The sequence below is a fragment of the Mesitornis unicolor genome, unplaced genomic scaffold (genome assembly GCF_000695765.1).
Source record: "Mesitornis unicolor isolate BGI_N332 unplaced genomic scaffold, ASM69576v1 scaffold9363, whole genome shotgun sequence".
Classification (NCBI taxonomy): domain Eukaryota; kingdom Metazoa; phylum Chordata; class Aves; order Mesitornithiformes; family Mesitornithidae; genus Mesitornis; species Mesitornis unicolor.
Window position 1 is genome coordinate 23,056 of NW_010175334.1, and position 18,630 is coordinate 41,685.

An 18,630-nucleotide genomic window follows, 5' to 3' on the forward strand; every position below is an offset into this window, starting at 1 on the left:
ATTGTATTGTAATATAAACATAAATGCAGTGTTAAAAGCTATACCAATGGTGTCAGACTCCTTAAGGACTTGAGAAAACTGTCATAACTTCTGAAATAACTGATAATCGTTTGTGGGTCAAAAAGAGCAACATGCTGTATTGCTTAGCTTTCTGCTTTCTTTTTCTCAGGGTTTGTCTGAGATTTAATTTTATGTGAAGTACACAAAACACTGTCAGTGAAACATTATCACTTCGTAAAAGCTGTTTAGAATATGGTCTGGCACGAAATGTGCAGAAAATTGAAAAAGAATACTCCCAAGTTTGTGCATAGAGCGGAGTTGTGTGTATTATTTGGAATTGTGGCCAAACCCAGTATAGCTGAATGCGATGGCATCTTGGTAGCTGCAAAATATGTTTGTAGCTCTAGGCTTATCTTTTTAAATTTAAAATTATGTACATAAATATAGATGTATAGAATTAAATAGACAAAAATATATCAATGAAATGTCATATGTTTTGTCTGTATACATGTATATGAATGTGTGTGTGCATATATACATAGTTCTTTACAGTTCTGAGGCTGCTTTTTTTTGTCCTATCCATTTCACAATATTTCCATTTAAATGCATATTTTGATTTTTCTTCTGGGACTAGGTGGAATGCCTTTCCATTACACGACTAAAAGAATAATCCACTTTAACACAATATTTCTCCCTAAAGGGATGGTTGTTTCTAGTCATATGATATTATTTTTCACAGAATGATATTAACATTCATGATGTAGTGATTTTTATCTTGATTCAAAAGATGTTTTGTTCTGGTACTAAAAAGATTGTGGAATGTCTTTTGTATCCTGCTGCTAAAAATTACTTCAAAATGAAGGAAATCTGAAAATGTCTCAAACTCAAGACCATCTGTGTGTTCTTTGTTAAAGATGAGGTATTAGTAAAATTCAGAGCAGAAAACTTGGGGATAAAAGTATGTGGTACATTTATAAAGCTTAAAAGAAAAAAGAAAGCAAATATTCCAAGAGAACTAAATTGGAAATCAAATAATCCTTTAAATTTAGAATTTATTAACAGAAATCTTTAGTGTGCAGTCCTCAGAAGAAGTTTAGGCAAGATGCATTGATAATATGGAATGATGGAGATGCTAATTTTTGATCAGAATGTGACAGCTCTTCAGCTTATTAAAATTTGAAGATGTTCAGAGATCAAATTACCTTGTGTTGCAACCGCAGAGGATGGGAGGAAGAATGAAATCGTGTGCAGGTTTTCCAGCGGGCTGTGCAGAGTCCTGCAGAAGGAGCGTGGTGGGACGCTGGTCAGACGCATGTGCCGTGCCCCCGAGTACAGCCATTCAGCTGGGTTCATCCTGCACACTTAAGCTTTTGCAGTTTCACAGGACAGAAAATAGAACAAGGAGGTTTAAAACCCTTTGTAATACGAAGAGAAGGTGTGGGTTTTTTTCCCTAAAATCAGTTTGGGGAACAATAATGTCCTTTTCCATATGTGATCAGGTATCCGTTGTGTGTTGCATAAACAAGTTGTTTTCTTAAGTGTGACATGTCTTTCCCTAACACCTATATTACGTGGGAGAAGTACTTTCACTGGTTTTTGGGAAGGTTAATCAATTAGTCATGTTATACTCAGTATTTTTTAATAAATAGTTTTATCCTTTTTTTCAGAGCTGTGATTAGCTAAAACTTTTAATTGAATTCAAGAAATAATTGTAGTCCTTATTCTTATATTCAGATAGATTTCAACTTTTCCCTGGCTAGGTGGTTTCACGCTATTAACACACGTTTTCTTCTTCCTCTTTTGCCTAAGTATTTTTAATATCGATAAATTTGTTTTGTAAGAGTGTAAGGTAACTGAAATGTGCAAAACCTTACCACACTCACATTTATCAGAGCTGCTTATAATCACAAAGCCCTTGTTTTTAGTATGTATCAATTTATATTGGGAATAAATTAAAAATATCGATGAGCTCAAGAGGATTTTAAGTAACAAAATCCTTGATGCTCTACTATATAATATAAGAGTGAACAATTTGGAATGTATTCTCAGATTAAGCAAGTATAATTTGTGAAAGAGTATAATTTGTGCTCAAGTATATGAGCAGGTAGCTTTAATTACGCTTGCTTCATATTTTGAACTATATCAATGGTAGGTTTAAAGTTCAACAATTTTATTTAAAGACAGATTTTATCTCCGTTAGTGCTGGATGAGTTTGCTGTTGTGTAAAGAAAATTTAAACCATTGAAACTGCCAGGTCCTGACAATCATAATATAAATGTATAATTTTATATGCTTAGGTCTGATCGTTTTAGGCATGTGGTTCAGGTGGAGTGCTTTGAACATAACAGGCTTGCTTCAAAGGCTTCCCTGCAAATACAAAAGGCCTGCGATGGTTGATGGTCCTTTGTTAAATGCTGGTGTAAGACCTCAAAGTTGCATTGACCACAGCTGCACAGCTTATGTGAGATGAGTTAATCAGATTCAGGTTTTTTCCTTTTTTCTTTAGAAACACATTTCTTAAGGTTGTATACCAAAACTGTGATGAAGTTATTAGTTTTCCACCAGTGAGAACAAATCAGGTAGTCCAGCATTACAACCGCATTTCTTCTTATGGCAAGGAAATGCAAAGTTACTGATTAGCAATTGGATCCGGTCAGGTTTTGGGGGTTTTTGTTTGTTTGTTTTTAACTCAAAAACCCCCAGTGTGAAATACAGGCAGCATCTTGTGCATTTGTATTTAGAAGTGCCTGAGGAATACGGAATCTTTATATGACTTCCTAGTAGGGTTACATTTGCACCTTTTTCCCTCTTGGTTCATAGTCTTTGCGTTCATGACAGGATTTTCCACAGCTGGAAAACTTTCCCTGTTCCAAGGCTCCAGCAGAAAAATCAGTCTGGATTGAATTGTTCTGAGGTCCAGTCCATTTGCACTTCTTGAGTTACTTTTGCAGTCTTTAGTAAAATGATTGCATTCTTCATCTGTTTGAGCTCTATCTGATATGCAGGACTACAGCGGTGCTTCAGTGCTATGTTTAGGATTTTTCAGACTGCTTAGTCTGTTTTATTAGAAAAAATGCTGCTATCAACAGATTGCTTTGATCTAGAACATCCATGCCAGGCTCTATTCCCAGAATACTTGTTAGTCACAATGATACACAAGTGATTTAGAAATTAAAAGGCAATGTTCTGGAAAGGAAATGAGGATCTGTCAGTGGGAAATAGCCCCACGTCTTATAATTAAAATGAGTGGCTTATTTTATGGATCACATAAACTCCATTACTGGAGGAGGAGACAAGGCTTGGAGTGAGCGAACTACTGCCATGTCGCAGAAGCATTACCAACTGTGAAATTTTACATGTTCTATGCATTAAAAAACAAAAAGGTAAAGTTTATACAGACTTAAATCTATGCTGTCCTGTAATACAGTAAAACAAGTAATGATAACTTAGAGTCAAATTCTTGCAGGCATTAACAGTTCAAATAAATCATCGATAAGACAACTTTTTAGAAAATGTTGAAAACTGCACTGAAAGCGTAGTTACTGCTCAGCTAGAGGACCAGGTGTGTTACCAGCCTTAGTAAATACCTAGGTAAATACCATCCAAAACAAATACAAACCATTCTGGGAGGCTGTTTTTTTTTGCGAAGTGTGTCATGGTTTAGGGCTGGGCCGGCCACTAAATCCTGGACAGATGCTCTCTATTAACCCCTCTCCCTTCCCCAGAAGAGAAGAGAAAAGAGAATAAGGGAGAGAGACTTTACGGGTTGGAAAATAAACTCACAGATTTAATGAAACAATAATACTGATACTACAGGATAATAATGTAAATAGGAATATAATGAAATATATACAGATATGTACAAATATATATAAAACCAATATGAAATCCTCCTTCCCCCCCAATGACGAATACGTCACCAGAGGCTCTGCAGAGCCGGGCACTGGAAAAGCCCCAGACCAAACTCAGCAGCAGTGGGAGCTGATGCAGGACACACAAATCAGGATCAGCGGGCAGATGAACCAGCAGGGTCTGCTCAGGCCTCGGCCTCTGCAGGATCGAGATGGACGGAAGGGTCGAGATGGAAGGAACGGTGAAAAAGGGAAAAAGGGGTGAGACTCTTGTGATCCCTCAGCTTTTATACTGAGTATGACGTATGTGGGATGGAATACCTCATTGGTCAGTTTTGGGTCCACTTCTACCCCCGTAGACGCAGACACAGCACCCATGATGAGACAACTGACCTTGAGCTTATCTTCTAGCAGCGCTGTTTGGGAAAAACATGCTGCCAGTTTTCAGCAAGTTCAGTCACTTAAAAGAGACTCAGCTGAAAAGTAAAATCACTAAATAGAAAATTAGTTCTATTTAGCTCAAACCAGGACAAAGTGCTAAAAGGAAGAATCTATGATGTAAATTGGATACTAAGTTTATTAGTGGATCTGCTATTATTGCTCTTTCTTCATGGACACTGATGACTTGTGCATATCTTGTGAGCATCTTGCCGACCTGAAAGAGGTACTTGGAGAGGTACTGAATAGTGCTCAGTATGTTTGCCAAATTATTTCATACGTGCTTTAGAATTTTTAATCTGTTGTTTGTTTTTTTTTACATTATGTGTCTGTTTGAATTTTAATTACCTTGAGATGGCTGTAAGAGAACCCTATCATCTTTGGGTATTTTTTGGTTGATTTTGACGATGTTATGCTGATTAATGCAGCTACCTGTGAGTGTGACTTGGACATTCTGTCTGGACCACAGCTGTGCTGTGCCTGCTGTGTGCTACAATAGTATGTGAAAATAAGGTTGTCCTGAGTCATTTAGAAAGGTGAAGAATTCTCCCTTTTAATTAAATCACAAACACTCTGGAATAGCATCAGATGAGGCAGCAAATAAAGATAGTGAGTACAGGCAGTTGAACTCGGACAGGAGATTTAGTCTCAGCAGAGCTGTCAGTAGATTCTGCATGATCCCCGAAGAACTAAATGTCTACACAGGATATTCAGAGACATGATATAATGGACTGTGTCGAAGGTAACTCGTGGTCGCTAGTCACGGTGCCAGCGTGGAATCATGACAAAGGCAAACAAAGGAGTGGTAAGTATAGTAATAAAACCAGATTGTAAACCCTGCTGAAAACCTCTCAGGGCTGTTTGTCTTCATTACTGATGGTGTAAGTTTGTTCCAAAGAATGAGTGGTATTAATTTGCAGAGCTTGCAGAAAGGATCTGATCATGGTTACTATGGGCAAGTGACTTTTGTGCCGTCCTTGACTTTATTGTGGGGTACCAGTAGAAGGTGGTAAGAGGTAGAAGAGAGAGACCCAATCCAACACAGCATTAATTTTAAGTATGTATTTCCTACTGGTTGCAAGATGTAGCAGCAGAGACACTTTTTCTATAGCCCCTTTAGCAAGTCAAGCCTTATCAAACTAAATGTTGAAGAACTGAGTAAAAATGTTAGAGAGGCTACCTGACCAAGTTCTACATGGAGTGAGAATCTGTTTGCATCAGATTAGCCACTCACAGCACTCTGAGAAAATGAAATTTCTCAGTTAATCTCGTGAAGTGTCGGGCATGTTCTGTTGCTGTAGAATTCCACAACTCACGTAGTAGACACACATCAGTTCAGTCGCTGCAGAAGACACAGTTTTGGGCTTTTTTTCCTCATACTATGTAGAAATCCTACATCCCGTCCAATCAGAGATGTAGAAAAAATTGTTTGATATTACAAAGGTAGAATACTTTCCTGGTATTGACGCTTACTTCAGAGTACTTACTAGTCTGCCAGATATTGTGAGAGGTGGCAATTTTAGTCTTCTTGCATTAAAATAAAGCAGAAGCCCTTAATGCGAGTGCAGTTAAGTGGGTGTTTTGAAGCTTGAGCCAGACTGGAAGCTTTGAGACTTCTTTCAGAAACTGGAGAAATTCACAGTCTAGTTGTACATACACGCAGCTGCAAGGACTGATGTCAGAGAATTGTGGTGTAAGTTGTTCTCTCCTCAAATACATGAAATTCAGTCAACTTCTGCTTTGTAACATCTTGTTTATTGCAGTACACTCTTTGAGTGTAAAGTGTAAAATGGGAATTTGAAGGCAGTATGGATCTCCTGTACTAAGTGGTACTAATCCTGCAACACATCTAACGTGTTTTTACTAAGGAGAAATATTGCGTTACTTGTTCGGGGTGCATTTTTATTTCCTCATTTGTATTTAAAGTTTATATTTAATTCTAATTATTAAGCCCTAAATGTCTAACGTAAAAATGTTGTTATTGTTAGTGGGAGAATGCTATTCTGAAGAATGTACTATTAAGCTATCGTTCTGCCAAGTCACTGTATCTGAACAAAGGTAGACATAGATAACTTTAAAAGATTTGTGTCTTAATGGGAAGCAGCTGAAGTGTCTGAAATGCATTCATTCAACATATATATTTGGAACTGAAATTATATAGAAAAATACTTGTTTGTACTGTGATAGGAAAATGGGATGAACGCTTGATTCTTGCTGCTAAGCAGTTCAGCGACGAGAAAGATTTGATTCTTCATGTAACTTTCTAAAGCACGTTAGAGTGTATTTTGATGATGTTTTGGAATATTTCTCTTAAGACTTGGAATCTTTGCTATCATTTTATTAATGCTACGTGACCTTGTCTTTTTTTTTTTTTGAAACACAGTGATGGAAAAATAACCCAAACAAAGGCACTTTAGAAGAGAATCAAACCTGAAAATCATAGTGTGGCATTTTGTGCTTCACTGCAATCTGGAAAAAACTTCGTTGGAAGTTGCGGTGTTTTCATCAATAAGAATAAATGATGTCATAGATGTGAAGCGTGAAATAACAGTGTTTTCACAAAGTATGTGAAGAATTGTCTTTGTTTTACTCAAGGTGTTTGAGTCCTCAATGAACTTGTTTTAAACATTTCATAAGTATGAATTGCAGTTTTGAAAGATGTTCTCAGCTGTAGTACATGGGAGAATGAGTTATCTAAGTATGCATAAACATACTTGTCATACTTGGTAGTGACAATGAAATTGACTTCTTTCATCTGAAATGCTGATATGATTTAAAGTATGTTAAAATAAGCAGGCATCTACTTTAATGATTTATTTTGGCATAATAGAGTTAATTTTAGAAAAATAAAAAATTAAAATATTTTTATGACTTTTTTTATTCTCTGGAAGCTATATGCTTTACATAATAAAGCGTATATTTATTCCATAAGAAGGACGTTGAGATTCTGGAGCGTGTTCAGAGAAGAGCCACAAGGATGGTGAGGGCTCTGGAGAACAAGCCTTATGAGGAGCGGCTGAGGGAGCTGGGGTTGTTTAGCCTGGAGAAGAGAAGGCTGAGGGGAGACCTCATCACCACCTACAACTACCTAAGGGGAGGTTGTAGAGAGGTGGGTGCTGGTCTTTTCTCCCAGGTGATGGAGGGTAGAACAAGGGGAAATGGCACCAAGCTGTGCCAAGGGAGGTTCAGGTTAGAGATAAGGAGGAAGCTCTTTACTGAGAGGGTCATCAGAAGCTGGAACAGGCTGCCCAGTGAGGTGGTGGAGTCACCATCCCTGGATGTATTTAAAGAGCGGGTAGATGAGGTACTTAAGGATATGGTTTAGTGGGTAGACAGGAACGGTTGGATGTGATGATCTCGGAGGTCTTTTCCAACCAAGCGATTCTGTGATTCTGTGATAATAAAGGAATAGAATATTTGTTTCTAATAGACAAAATAGCTTGTTTTTATTTAAGTCATTTTTATCCCATGGTTCTGAATCTTATCGTGTTGCATCTGGTAAGAGGACAACAAAAGGAAAACTCAGGATCTTGTCATGTCATGCCTGCAGTATTACTTACACAAAAAGAACTGTTTGCTCACAGAATTAGTAACCTGAATGTTGTTATTTACGTGCCTGAGTATTTTGCCAGCATGTGTTCTGAAATACTTCATTAAATAGGATTGCTTTGACAGTGCTTGCACAGAAATAAATGAGGGTAGACAGTTAATTTTTGCATGACATTTTCTTAGAGTAGTTTTCCTTAGTAGAATTCTGTTATTGAGTTGAATTATCCAAACCATGCTGCATAGCTCAGGTAACCAGAGCAAGCTGTAGAGTCTGTCCAGAGTTGGTTTTGTAGGTGCTGTATTGGATCTGTGTCTTGTTGATCTTCATTGAAGAGGAGGCATTGCCATTAGCATCTAGAAGTTGGTCCACATGGAGGCTGTATGGTTGAAAGCTAATGCAGAGCACGGACAAAATGCGTGCGTGTATATTCAGAAATTTAGTTTCCAGAGCTGGCTTTTGGCTGTTTTACAGTTTGTTAAAGATACTAGATAAAAAAAATAAAAAATCAGCAGTGAAATTCTGCCTTGTCTGAAGTCAGAGAGTACAATGCAAGTAGTCTGAGTTGCATTATCTATGATTCTTCTGTTAACTAGAAACATAAAAACTCCTTTGACCTTTTTCTTAGTTTAGTAAGTGGTTGATCTTGGCAAGACATTGATCTGGAACGTACTAATAAAGGCCAGTACCTGCTCTCATAGGACAAAGAATTATTATTTTTTTTAATACTGAAGAAGTCACACAGTTGTATATGTTGGTATCTTAAAAACTTAGTGTTAAAATTTAAATCACAGTGGTTGACATCTAATTCTAGAAGTGTTTCCTTGTGTTCTATGAAAATGGTTTATATGAGATAATATATTAAAAAACCGTTCATTAATGAATGATTTGTAATTCCTAAGACTAACTGTTCACTCTGTAATTGCAGCTAAGTGGAGGATCAGTATACTGGGAAAACCTGCATTTATGGTGTGATGTATGGCTATAGTAGATTTTCCTGGTTTTCTGTTTCTGCTATTTAGATTTTAATTCAGGCCTTTTGAATGGCAATATTTCAAGATAATTCTGTTTCATATTAGACTTTGAGGATGGTATTTCTGTCTCTTTCACCCTCTCTCCTTTTTCCCTTGCAGTGTTGTGCACATATGCTTATGTGCACACAAATGTACCCCTGCACCATCTCCTGAATCTGTGGCACTTCCAGGTAGCAAGAGGTCCATATACTAATTAAATGTGGTTATTATGAGATTGTGATTAAGTACTGAAAGCTGTGCCTGAGAGCTGATGAATACCCTCCTACACTGAGTTAATACATTGTGTGTGTGTGTGTGAGTGGGTGGGTGCAGGATTTCAATAATTACATTTGTAAAACTCTTGAAGTTAGGCCATCAGTTATGCTTAAAGATGGTGGTGTGTCTCTCTGTGCCCTACGCTGGGCATTCATAAAAATGAATCTAATTAGCTTTAAAGTGAATTATTTACTTAGTATTATCACCTTGTATAGATATTATTATTCAAAAGTAATTTACTTATAAAGTGAAGACTGAAGACTATTGAAGTTCTTAATGAGAGTGTTCGCATGGAAACTTCGTGTGAATCCACGTTAAATTAATTTCCATCCCTGTTTTTGGAACTACTTCTTCCTAAGGAATGGAAGCATGAGATACACGTGGTTTGAGGTCTCTAAGTGGAAGACAGGCTGGTCCCAGATGGTGTGTAGTGATCTGCAAGACTATGCGATTCCAAGGTAGTCTGCAGAACTTTACCAAATAGCGGTTTTTCAGTTTAAAGGAGACTTACTCGATCCCTGTTTCTCAGAGATATTTCCATACTGTCTTTGATTATTTGCAGCTGCCTCTGAGACACATATCAAAGCTCAGAAAAATCACATACTCTCTTTGAAATGAGTATCATCAGTGCTCTTAGAATGCTTCACAAATTATAAGGCAAATCTCCTATTTAAGAATTTTCAACTTAAATTATTGCAGAAGCCTAAAAGTCCTGTTATGTTATATGTGTTATGTGTCTTATATGTTATATATGTTATATATGTTATATATGATGTTATATATGTTACATATAACATATAAGTTTTGTATCTGTTGTCAGTCACACACCTGCAAATATGTTGTGTTTTAATTTGAAGTTTTGCAAGTCACTGGAAATCATTATTTAGATACAAATGACCTTAAGCTTTAATTTATGTATGTGTAACAGTTTTCTGTTACTCATGCAAGCTTCAAGGGGGATATTAATTGGAAAGACAATTTCATTTAGAGATAATCTATTTTATATCTTGGTCATAAAATGAACTCTCTTGTGGCAAAGCTGTGAAGCAAATGTTAAAAATTAAACCTAGTTTAACCATTCTTTGGTTATTTATACTTAGTTTCTTACATAGATCTGTTCTAAACAGTAAATTTTTAGGAATATTCTGCATTTTTCTGAATGGGAGCATTTAAATGAACAGGCATGTATGGGCACAGGTCTAGCACTTCCTTTTTCTTTCTTTGATATTGTTCTGGCTGTTGTATTTAATTTAAGATAGACGTTATTAAGGTGGCGAATAGTTCTGTGCTTAGCAGTAACCTTTACTCATAACGTGATATTGTCTGTATGTCTGATTTTGTTCAGCTTTCTCTGGCACTGATGAAGCCTAAGGCTGCTGGTTTTTTTGAGTTGCTGATAATTTTTTATCTGATTAACTGACACATTTAGTTGAAATCAGACACAGCCCTTAGGCTGGGCATGGATTTAATTTTAAAAGTATCAAAGGTTTGCACTGTGTGCTGTTTAATCATCATGTTTATCAGGCAAAGAAAAATTACCGGAAGGACCATGGGGAGAGGGTTATCTTAAGGAGCAGTAACTTGGGAAATTGATAATAACTCCGAGGTAATTTACAGCTAACTTTTACATTCATTAATACAACATTTCCCACCAATAATTACAGTGCATGTAATATACTAATTAAATTGAAAACATTAGCACTGATTTTCTTTTTGCTGAACTCTGAGAGGGTCAGGTAAAGACTTTAAAATATGAAATTAAAGAAAAACCTCTGTACTAATCCTACCGCAATGAAGATTTTACTTACTAGTAGAATACTTCTACCAGTACTGTATGCTACAATGCATATGTAGATATTTCCTCAAATTGCCATCACTCTGCTTAATTGAATTTCAGTCACTGAAGTATAAAAAAAAAGGACAATTGAAACCACAGTGTACCAACAGAAATTACTCTTACATTTCTGTTTATATTTTACATCAGCTGTGAAACAGTGTGGTTGTACGTGGGTATTACAGAGCCATCTTAAAAACAGCATAGCAGCGAGCATATTCGTGGCACTGATATTTTGGAGCTTTCACAAAACTGTTTAATTTTTTATACTATTTTCTGATAGAAAATACAGCTAAAAGTAATTTATGATACAGAGAGAGCAGCAATTTTGAATTGTGTTATTTATTAAACTGTTTAAGAATATATATAATTTTAAATCTATGAAGCTTTGAACATAAATTGTATGTTTTAGTACAGTTACAGTTGCAGAGATTGATTTGCTGTTATAGTGCAGTTGTTAATGAAGATTGTTCTGCATGAATGTTACAAACAGGAATAAATTAATGGTTATAATGAGACATGGAGTAATGATGTAATTTCACTTACAGTTAAAAGATAGCTAATAATTATGGACAAGAAAAGGAAGCTGTGTACTGTTGCTAAAAAGTTAGTGTTATTTAAATGCTTGTTAAAGGTTTGCTTTTGTACCTGCCTTTTAAAATGAGTTATTTTGGTACTTTTGAAGGGTAAAAATAAGTTTTAAAAAGTCAAATGGAAAATAAAAAGTTTTTGGCATCTGTATATATCTGTGTTTAACATACTTTACATACTTCGTGATGTAATACCTTTTGACAGAGTATACTGCTCTAGGTAGAAATGCTTTCTGTATTAGCCAAATACTTCAGAGAAGCAACTCGTTTTCACTTTACTAGTATGCTGCTAGTGAAATAGGTTAGTCTAAAGTTTTACATAGTTTAAATAATCTCATAAATTAACAGTAAACATTAATAATAACAAAAATCCCCAACCCTAGGAAAAGTAATAAATTCCATATTAACTTTACTTGAACATTTTTCTATTCTCTGTTACTTTTTATATTGTACAGCACCTACCATCTTTTTCCCAGCATTTTCCCAAATTGGCTTTCTTGGCTTTTGAGTTCAGTGCACATCCCCGATGCTAGGCCTGCAGACGTCAGCCTGCTCTGCCTACGCTGAGGCTGCAGTTTTGTGAACATGCTTTTTGTGGTACTAAACCTGATCAGATTCCACATTAAAAGGTGAAGTGTAGTACCTGAGACCTGGCACCGCTGATTCTGGGGTTGATTCTCCGCTAACCATGATCAGCTCTGAATGAGACAAAATCCTGTCTGTTTGCAAAATGTCCAATAGCTCTTCCCATACCAACCAGTGAATCCAGGGAAGAACTAGTTTTCAGTTAGTACTGTTTGCATGCTTCAAGCACTGAGCTGAATACACTGCACAGGAAGGCTTTATGTAAACTTTGTTCAGTTGAGGTACTTAGGAAGATTGCTAGATAATTTTTTTTTCTGTTCCACCTCATAATCCATCCTTCTTTCCTTCAAATCTTCTTATTTCTTGAATTTATGCCACTCCAACCTTGATTTGTTGAACCGTGAAGGATAGGGGGATTGAATTTGTTCCATTTCATGGTATGTAAGTATTTTAACTAGTTATCTCATTTCAAAGCATATATTAAGTATATTGATGTTTTTTCTTGTGGAAGCTGCTGTCTGGACAGTGATGGAAGTTTATATTTGCTTTTTACCATCAGAAGAACTAAATGAAAAGTGATGGTGGTGAATAGCTCCCTGTCAAAAGTCTTTAAACGTGAATGCAAACCACAACTGAAAGATGACACAATGTACTGCCATTTCAAAAGATGATTAAAACTTACGTATTATTAAAGGAAATAAACTAGAATAGGTGGAGAACGTCTTGTATATGATTATTTAAATCAGATTTAATGTAGCCTTTATGCAAGCACCCAATGACAGTCTTATGTTCTTTTGTAACTTACTTCAGGGTGTATTGTATACATGTGTACCTGCATACATGTGTATAAATACACAGATGTATTTATGTGTTTATGTGTGTTTATGTGTATATAAATCTGCATTCATACACATGCACATCCTCCCTCTGAATGTGTTACAGGTATGTATACGTGAAAAAAACCCAAACCCCAAAACAAAAACTATAAATCTTACTGAAATCAAAAGGAATGGGGACAGTCTTAGCATTACGCATATCTTGATGTCAACATATTGTGATAGATTCAGCCAGAAAGATCAGCTGTACTTTTGCTGTATCTGTATAAAGTCTTAAAAAATGTAGAGCTTTTAGTGGTTGGTATTCTGTCAGGTAGTTACTTTCTATTGCACATAGTTCTTCATAAGAACAAATTCATTTGGAATCCAGTCAACTGGATTGGAGTCAGTTCTGTTTAATAGAATATAACACAAATGTATTCACCTGCTGTTAATTTAATGAAAGCAAAACAATTCCAGTAATCTCAGTAAGTAGAGAATCTGAATCTTTGTTTTGCCTTTTTCCCAGATTTTGCTTGGTTTTACTGTGATCATTGAACCTAGTGTGTTCTATGAAGTAATACTTGCCATTGGTGGATAGCTGCAGAAACCTTGCAAATGTCCCGCATTTCTTGATATATTAGTTATGGTGTATCATTTGTATTGTTATGCTACCTTGCATGAAGAAGTAATAATGAAAAAACATTTGAACATTCAGTATCTCTAATGCTGGGAGGCCATGGAGGGCATTGTAGGAGTTCTTTGTGGTTTGTTTTTTTCTTTTCTTTTTGTTGTTGTTCCCTGGATCCCAGGCTAAATCTGCTTTTACTCTTCCCTTGCCGTCGACCCTGCATCCCCCATCTACTTTATGCTCATATTAATGCAGATGCTTTTCTACAGTGTTTTGTCTTCCCCTATTCCTTTCTGTAGTTGAATACGTCTCTCCATATAAAGACATTCAGTTTTATTGCCATATATTGTCCTAGTCTCTGATAGTCTGGATGTACTGCACAGCCGGAGTCCCAAGTTTATCTGCAAAAGTGAGAAGCCTCAGCCATTCTGATTGTGTGATTTCATTACAAATGTATTATTGTGTGTTGAGCAGAAAGGGGTACAGGCTGCTTCATTCCTCCACAGAGAAAGATGTGTGGTGACTTGGAAGCGTGGACAATTACTATTCAATGTATAATTGTTTAATAATATTGGTTCATGATGTCAGATCCTGTGCATGGACCACTTCATGATTATTACCTTTGAGGATATGTTGCCTGTGATTAATTTTTCACATAAGCAGAAATACAAGTAATGTTTCTGGGCATGTTGGATGATGTCTGAACATTGTGATGGAGTATGTTTCAAAGGAGTTGTTAGAGTTATTCTTTCTACATAAAAATGCACACAAACAATACATAGCCGTTGTACATCATGTTTCCAGGATTGTTGTACAACTTAACTTTACAATCTTTCTAAAAAGAACTTTGAAGAATGCAACTTAAGTGCAGTTGTAGCAGTACAAGTAAGCTGCATATCAAAATTGCCTGAAACAAAGGAGTATGGGGAAAACATTTTAGATATACCTGAAGATCCAAGAAGGCTTCAGGAACAATTTTATCAAGTTTATTTAAAGAAAACTCTACTTATATAAATGTGTTAACTTTTTAAGAAATACAATTCTAGGTAGGTGAGTTGAGTAAATTGAAATGTCTGTGATTTGTCTGTAGTCTGAAACAAGCTTTGAAATATTGTTGCACACAAAGCTCAAAGAGAAGCAGAGGTCATATTGTCTGGATAACAGTAATAATAATGCTAATACTGACAGTGGATAATGAACAGGCGACAGATAAGCTAAAATTACTTTTTATCAGTACTATAACTTCTGGATCTGTGAGAAACATCAACCTGAGTCCTGTAGGGTATGGCATTAAGTTTCCTATTAAATGATATATCCATTAATGACATAAATTGAACAGTGATAACATTTTTGAATTAGTATAGCTAGGAATTTTGATTAAAACAGTGACTCTTAAATGAGAAGTATAGATGAGTATGACTATCGTAGGCATTTGGCATATGAGGTGAGAAATAATGCAAAAAGAATAAGATTGAGGAAAGAATATCCCAGACAGGTGTAAACTAGGAACCCTACAATATAATTATGAATAAAACACCTTCCACATAATTTTATTGGTAAGAAGCAGAAAATTAATTTTAAATGTGGTACTATGACAGGCAAAGACTGATTTGATTTTGAGATTCATATCTAGGTATGTGTAGTTGAAAATTTTGTGGTAAAATCTTGCTGCAAACTTCACAGGGTTGCTGTCTAACTGAGCAGGTCCAGAAGGTAAGTCATGCTGTGTAGTTAGGATCAACCTTGGTTAAAAGAGGAAAACAACTTTAACTAAAGCCTAGTTAGAGCAAATTTTAGGAAAAGAAAGAGAGTTCAGCATGTTGATTGGGATTCAAGCAACTTGAAAATGCAAGAGCTCATGAAATATCTTAAGTGTGTGCCTTTTGAAATGTTACATTCTCGGTGAGTTTACAAGACAAAAATAAAGTACTGTTGCCTTAGGTAATTGAAGTGAAACAAAGAAAATATGTATTGGAAAACATTTTTTTCTTTTTAGCATATAAAAGAGTAATCTGACAGCCTCTTGTGCTGCACATTGTGACAAATGCTAACAGTTTAATTAATCATGATTGTATGTTGTAGATACTTATTTGTACATGGGATAGCTAACACCTCAGTTCTACTGAGTGCTGAAAGTAATTTTCAGGATGCTAGGGAAACTTTAGGATAAGCTATTAAATCTGATACTTTTCAGTTAACCTGGTTATTTCTTCTGTAGAATGGCACTAGAGTTGAGTGGATTACTGTGTTAGAGTAATAACGACTTAGTAGGTCATCTGTGGCTCACTTCTGTGCCAGTTGTGCATTGCAGCCAGTACTGTGTACCATTCCAGTTCCATGCACTGAGCACAGGGAAAAACATTTACTCTTCATTGGTTCTGCTAGTAGAGGTACTGAATCTCTATTGCTTAGGCCAACATATATGACATAATGCTGTCATTAATATTCTGTCTTTTTTCAGGACAAAGAAGGAGTGGAGGGTGTATCTGTGGGAGCCATTCTTTCTGACTACCAGAGAGTTCGAGTTGAAGATGTGTAAGAAAATATTAATCTTTACTAATATCCACATTCTGGAAAGTGCTTTACTTGTTTGTTAACTTTAATTCTGGAGCAGAAACAGTTGCTTTATTTCTCATGTTCTATGATACCAAATTCATTAAATCTGTTAATATAGGTATCTTCCCCCCTGCCCCCTTCCCTGCTGGAACCATTTGTTGATTAGTAAAAGTCCAGATTTTTTGATTGCTCTTCAGGTCTCCTATGGATCTGTTGAAAATCTCAGTTTTGATATCTAGATAGTTAAATAGGTTCAAATCTTTGATTTCAACGCAGTTCCAGTGACTATGGTGTTGTAGTCGGGTTGGCTGTGGTCAGCTATCTCTATTTTTCAGCAGCTTTACTATAGAGGAACATCCTGTGACTTGTTATCAGAAATTAAGTACAAGAGAATCTTTATGTACATATCTTCCCTTACTTCCTTAAAAACTAAAATCTGTTACTATTAATCAAGTTCTTTCACTTGTCATTTCTACTGTGTGCACTCTTTAAGTCTAGATTGTGATATGTTTAATAATCTTAATTTTAAAAAGGATTATGTAGTGAGAACTGTGTGTGTCATATAGGCCAAGATTTGATTTGGGTCTGAAAACAAATTTTCCCTGTATATGTTTGGTGAAATGCAAATCCACTTTATGTTAAAAAAATAAATTACAATTTCATTACTTAATTAGTTATTTGTTGATGATAAAAGCAAATATCTGGAATCCTGTATGAACTGTAAGAATGGTGAAGTTAATGCTGTGCCAACTTGACTCACTTCAGCAAGTTGCACAGCATGGGTGTTTTCTTTCCATAGGTAAATAGCAGTCAGAAATAGCTCCTTTCTTTTACTTTTCCCTTACACTTAAAACATGTTAATGACTGTGATCATGTTACTAGATATTTTAGAAAAGATTGCTTTTGTTGATTATAGGTTTCAGATTTTTTTATCACAGCCGAAAGACTGACAGGACATCACAAATTTCAGATAGGCCTGATTAATTCCAAGGTTACTCAGTGGTAAAAAAATGTTGCACTGACCTGTAGATATACTTGCCATAAAGTTGTTTCACATAAACCAGCCCAGTTACTGGGATTCAGCCAACTTGTTAGTTAGACACCTAAATGAACTACTTCACATTCAGAGTTGCTAAATGTTTCTTTTAATTTCACAACTTAGTCCTCTGTTAAAATATATGAAAGTAGTAACAAAACAAATCAGATTATATGGGTGATAACTATGGATTTACATGTCAACACTGAACATCCATTTAACTGTAAAGTCTTGACACTAATACTAGTGGGCTTATCTAACATATGGGAGAAAGCCCATATATCAGATAAACAATGATAATTGACAAATAAATGTAATTTTTTAGTGCCCTGTGCTAGTCCTGTAGTTAAATGTTTTTAAGTTTTTCAGGAACTAGGCATTACACATTTTATCACCAGCTGATGGTACTTGACAATTTGAAGAAGGGTTACCTATCAATAGTGCAAATTAGTGATCCTTTAATTTGAGAAACAATCAAATCCTGTGTATCAAATGCTGTCTAAATATGATATGTATCAAAACAAATAATTAAACTTACATTAATAAGTTGTTTCCTTGAGTGTTGATCTAAATCACAGGTTTGTGGAGTTTAACAAATTCAGCAAATTGTGCTGGTGGCATATGCCACAATTATCATAGAACTCTTGTCTTAGCTATTTTAATAAAAAGTGGTCACTTCCTAAGGTATTAGTTGATTTGCATCCCTAAAAGTTCAGGAATGTTTTTTCTCATGGTTTTACTATGTTCCCTTGTGAATCGGTTTACATCAGTGAGTTACGCCTTACATACATAGGTGAATTATACTCAGAACAAGTCTTTTTTAATGTATAATAGACTTATTGTATATACTGAAATCTAGGAATAGTATTGTAATTGAAAATTTAGAAGAAAAATTGTTTAAAGGTAGGAAATCAGAGAAATTAATTTTCTTTAATTTTACATGCATTACACTATGTAAAAGCAAAATGTCTGGCCTTATCCAATTTTTTTTGTTTTTTTTTTAAGTTGCAGAAGGCTTAATCTTCAGCCTTTAGCTTACCTTTGGCGTCGAAACCAGGAAAAATTGCTTAAAGAAATGATATCATCTAACATTCAAGCCATAATCATAAAAGTGGCAGCTTTCGGTATGTATTCAGATTCTGAGCAATATTGTCAGCTGAAACTCCTCATGGACAAATCTACAACATAACAGAGAAAACCAGAAATTTTGTTCTATATTTTAGGATACAAAATGTTAATATGAAGAAATTTTTTAAAAATTACATGGCTGAATTACAGTCTTGATATCTGAATAAATAATTTACTTGTGTGCAATTCATTCTTAGAGGAGACATGGAAAAGCTGGAAAATAATTCTTCCTAGCATAGTCATTAAATTCCTTTGGTTTGGTTTTGATTTGCAGTAAAGATGCATGCATAATTCAGTGGTTCACAGTATTGTCATTTATAGAAGATGCAG

At 35.5% G+C, this 18,630-nt stretch overlaps 1 protein-coding gene across 1 annotated transcript in view; it reads left to right on the forward strand.

The window, feature by feature from the left end:
• Positions 1-18,361, forward strand: part of LOC104538223 (diphthine--ammonia ligase-like) — a gene marked incomplete at its 5' end in the record, with an annotated part of 40,267 nt that extends 21,906 nt beyond the window's left edge. The window contains 2 exons of the mRNA XM_010181346.1: positions 16,042-16,115; positions 18,178-18,361. Of these exons, the coding sequence (XP_010179648.1) occupies positions 16,042-16,115; positions 18,178-18,361 (258 nt within the window). The remainder of the gene's footprint in view (positions 1-16,041; positions 16,116-18,177) is intronic.
• Positions 18,362-18,630: the final 269 nt, after the last annotated feature.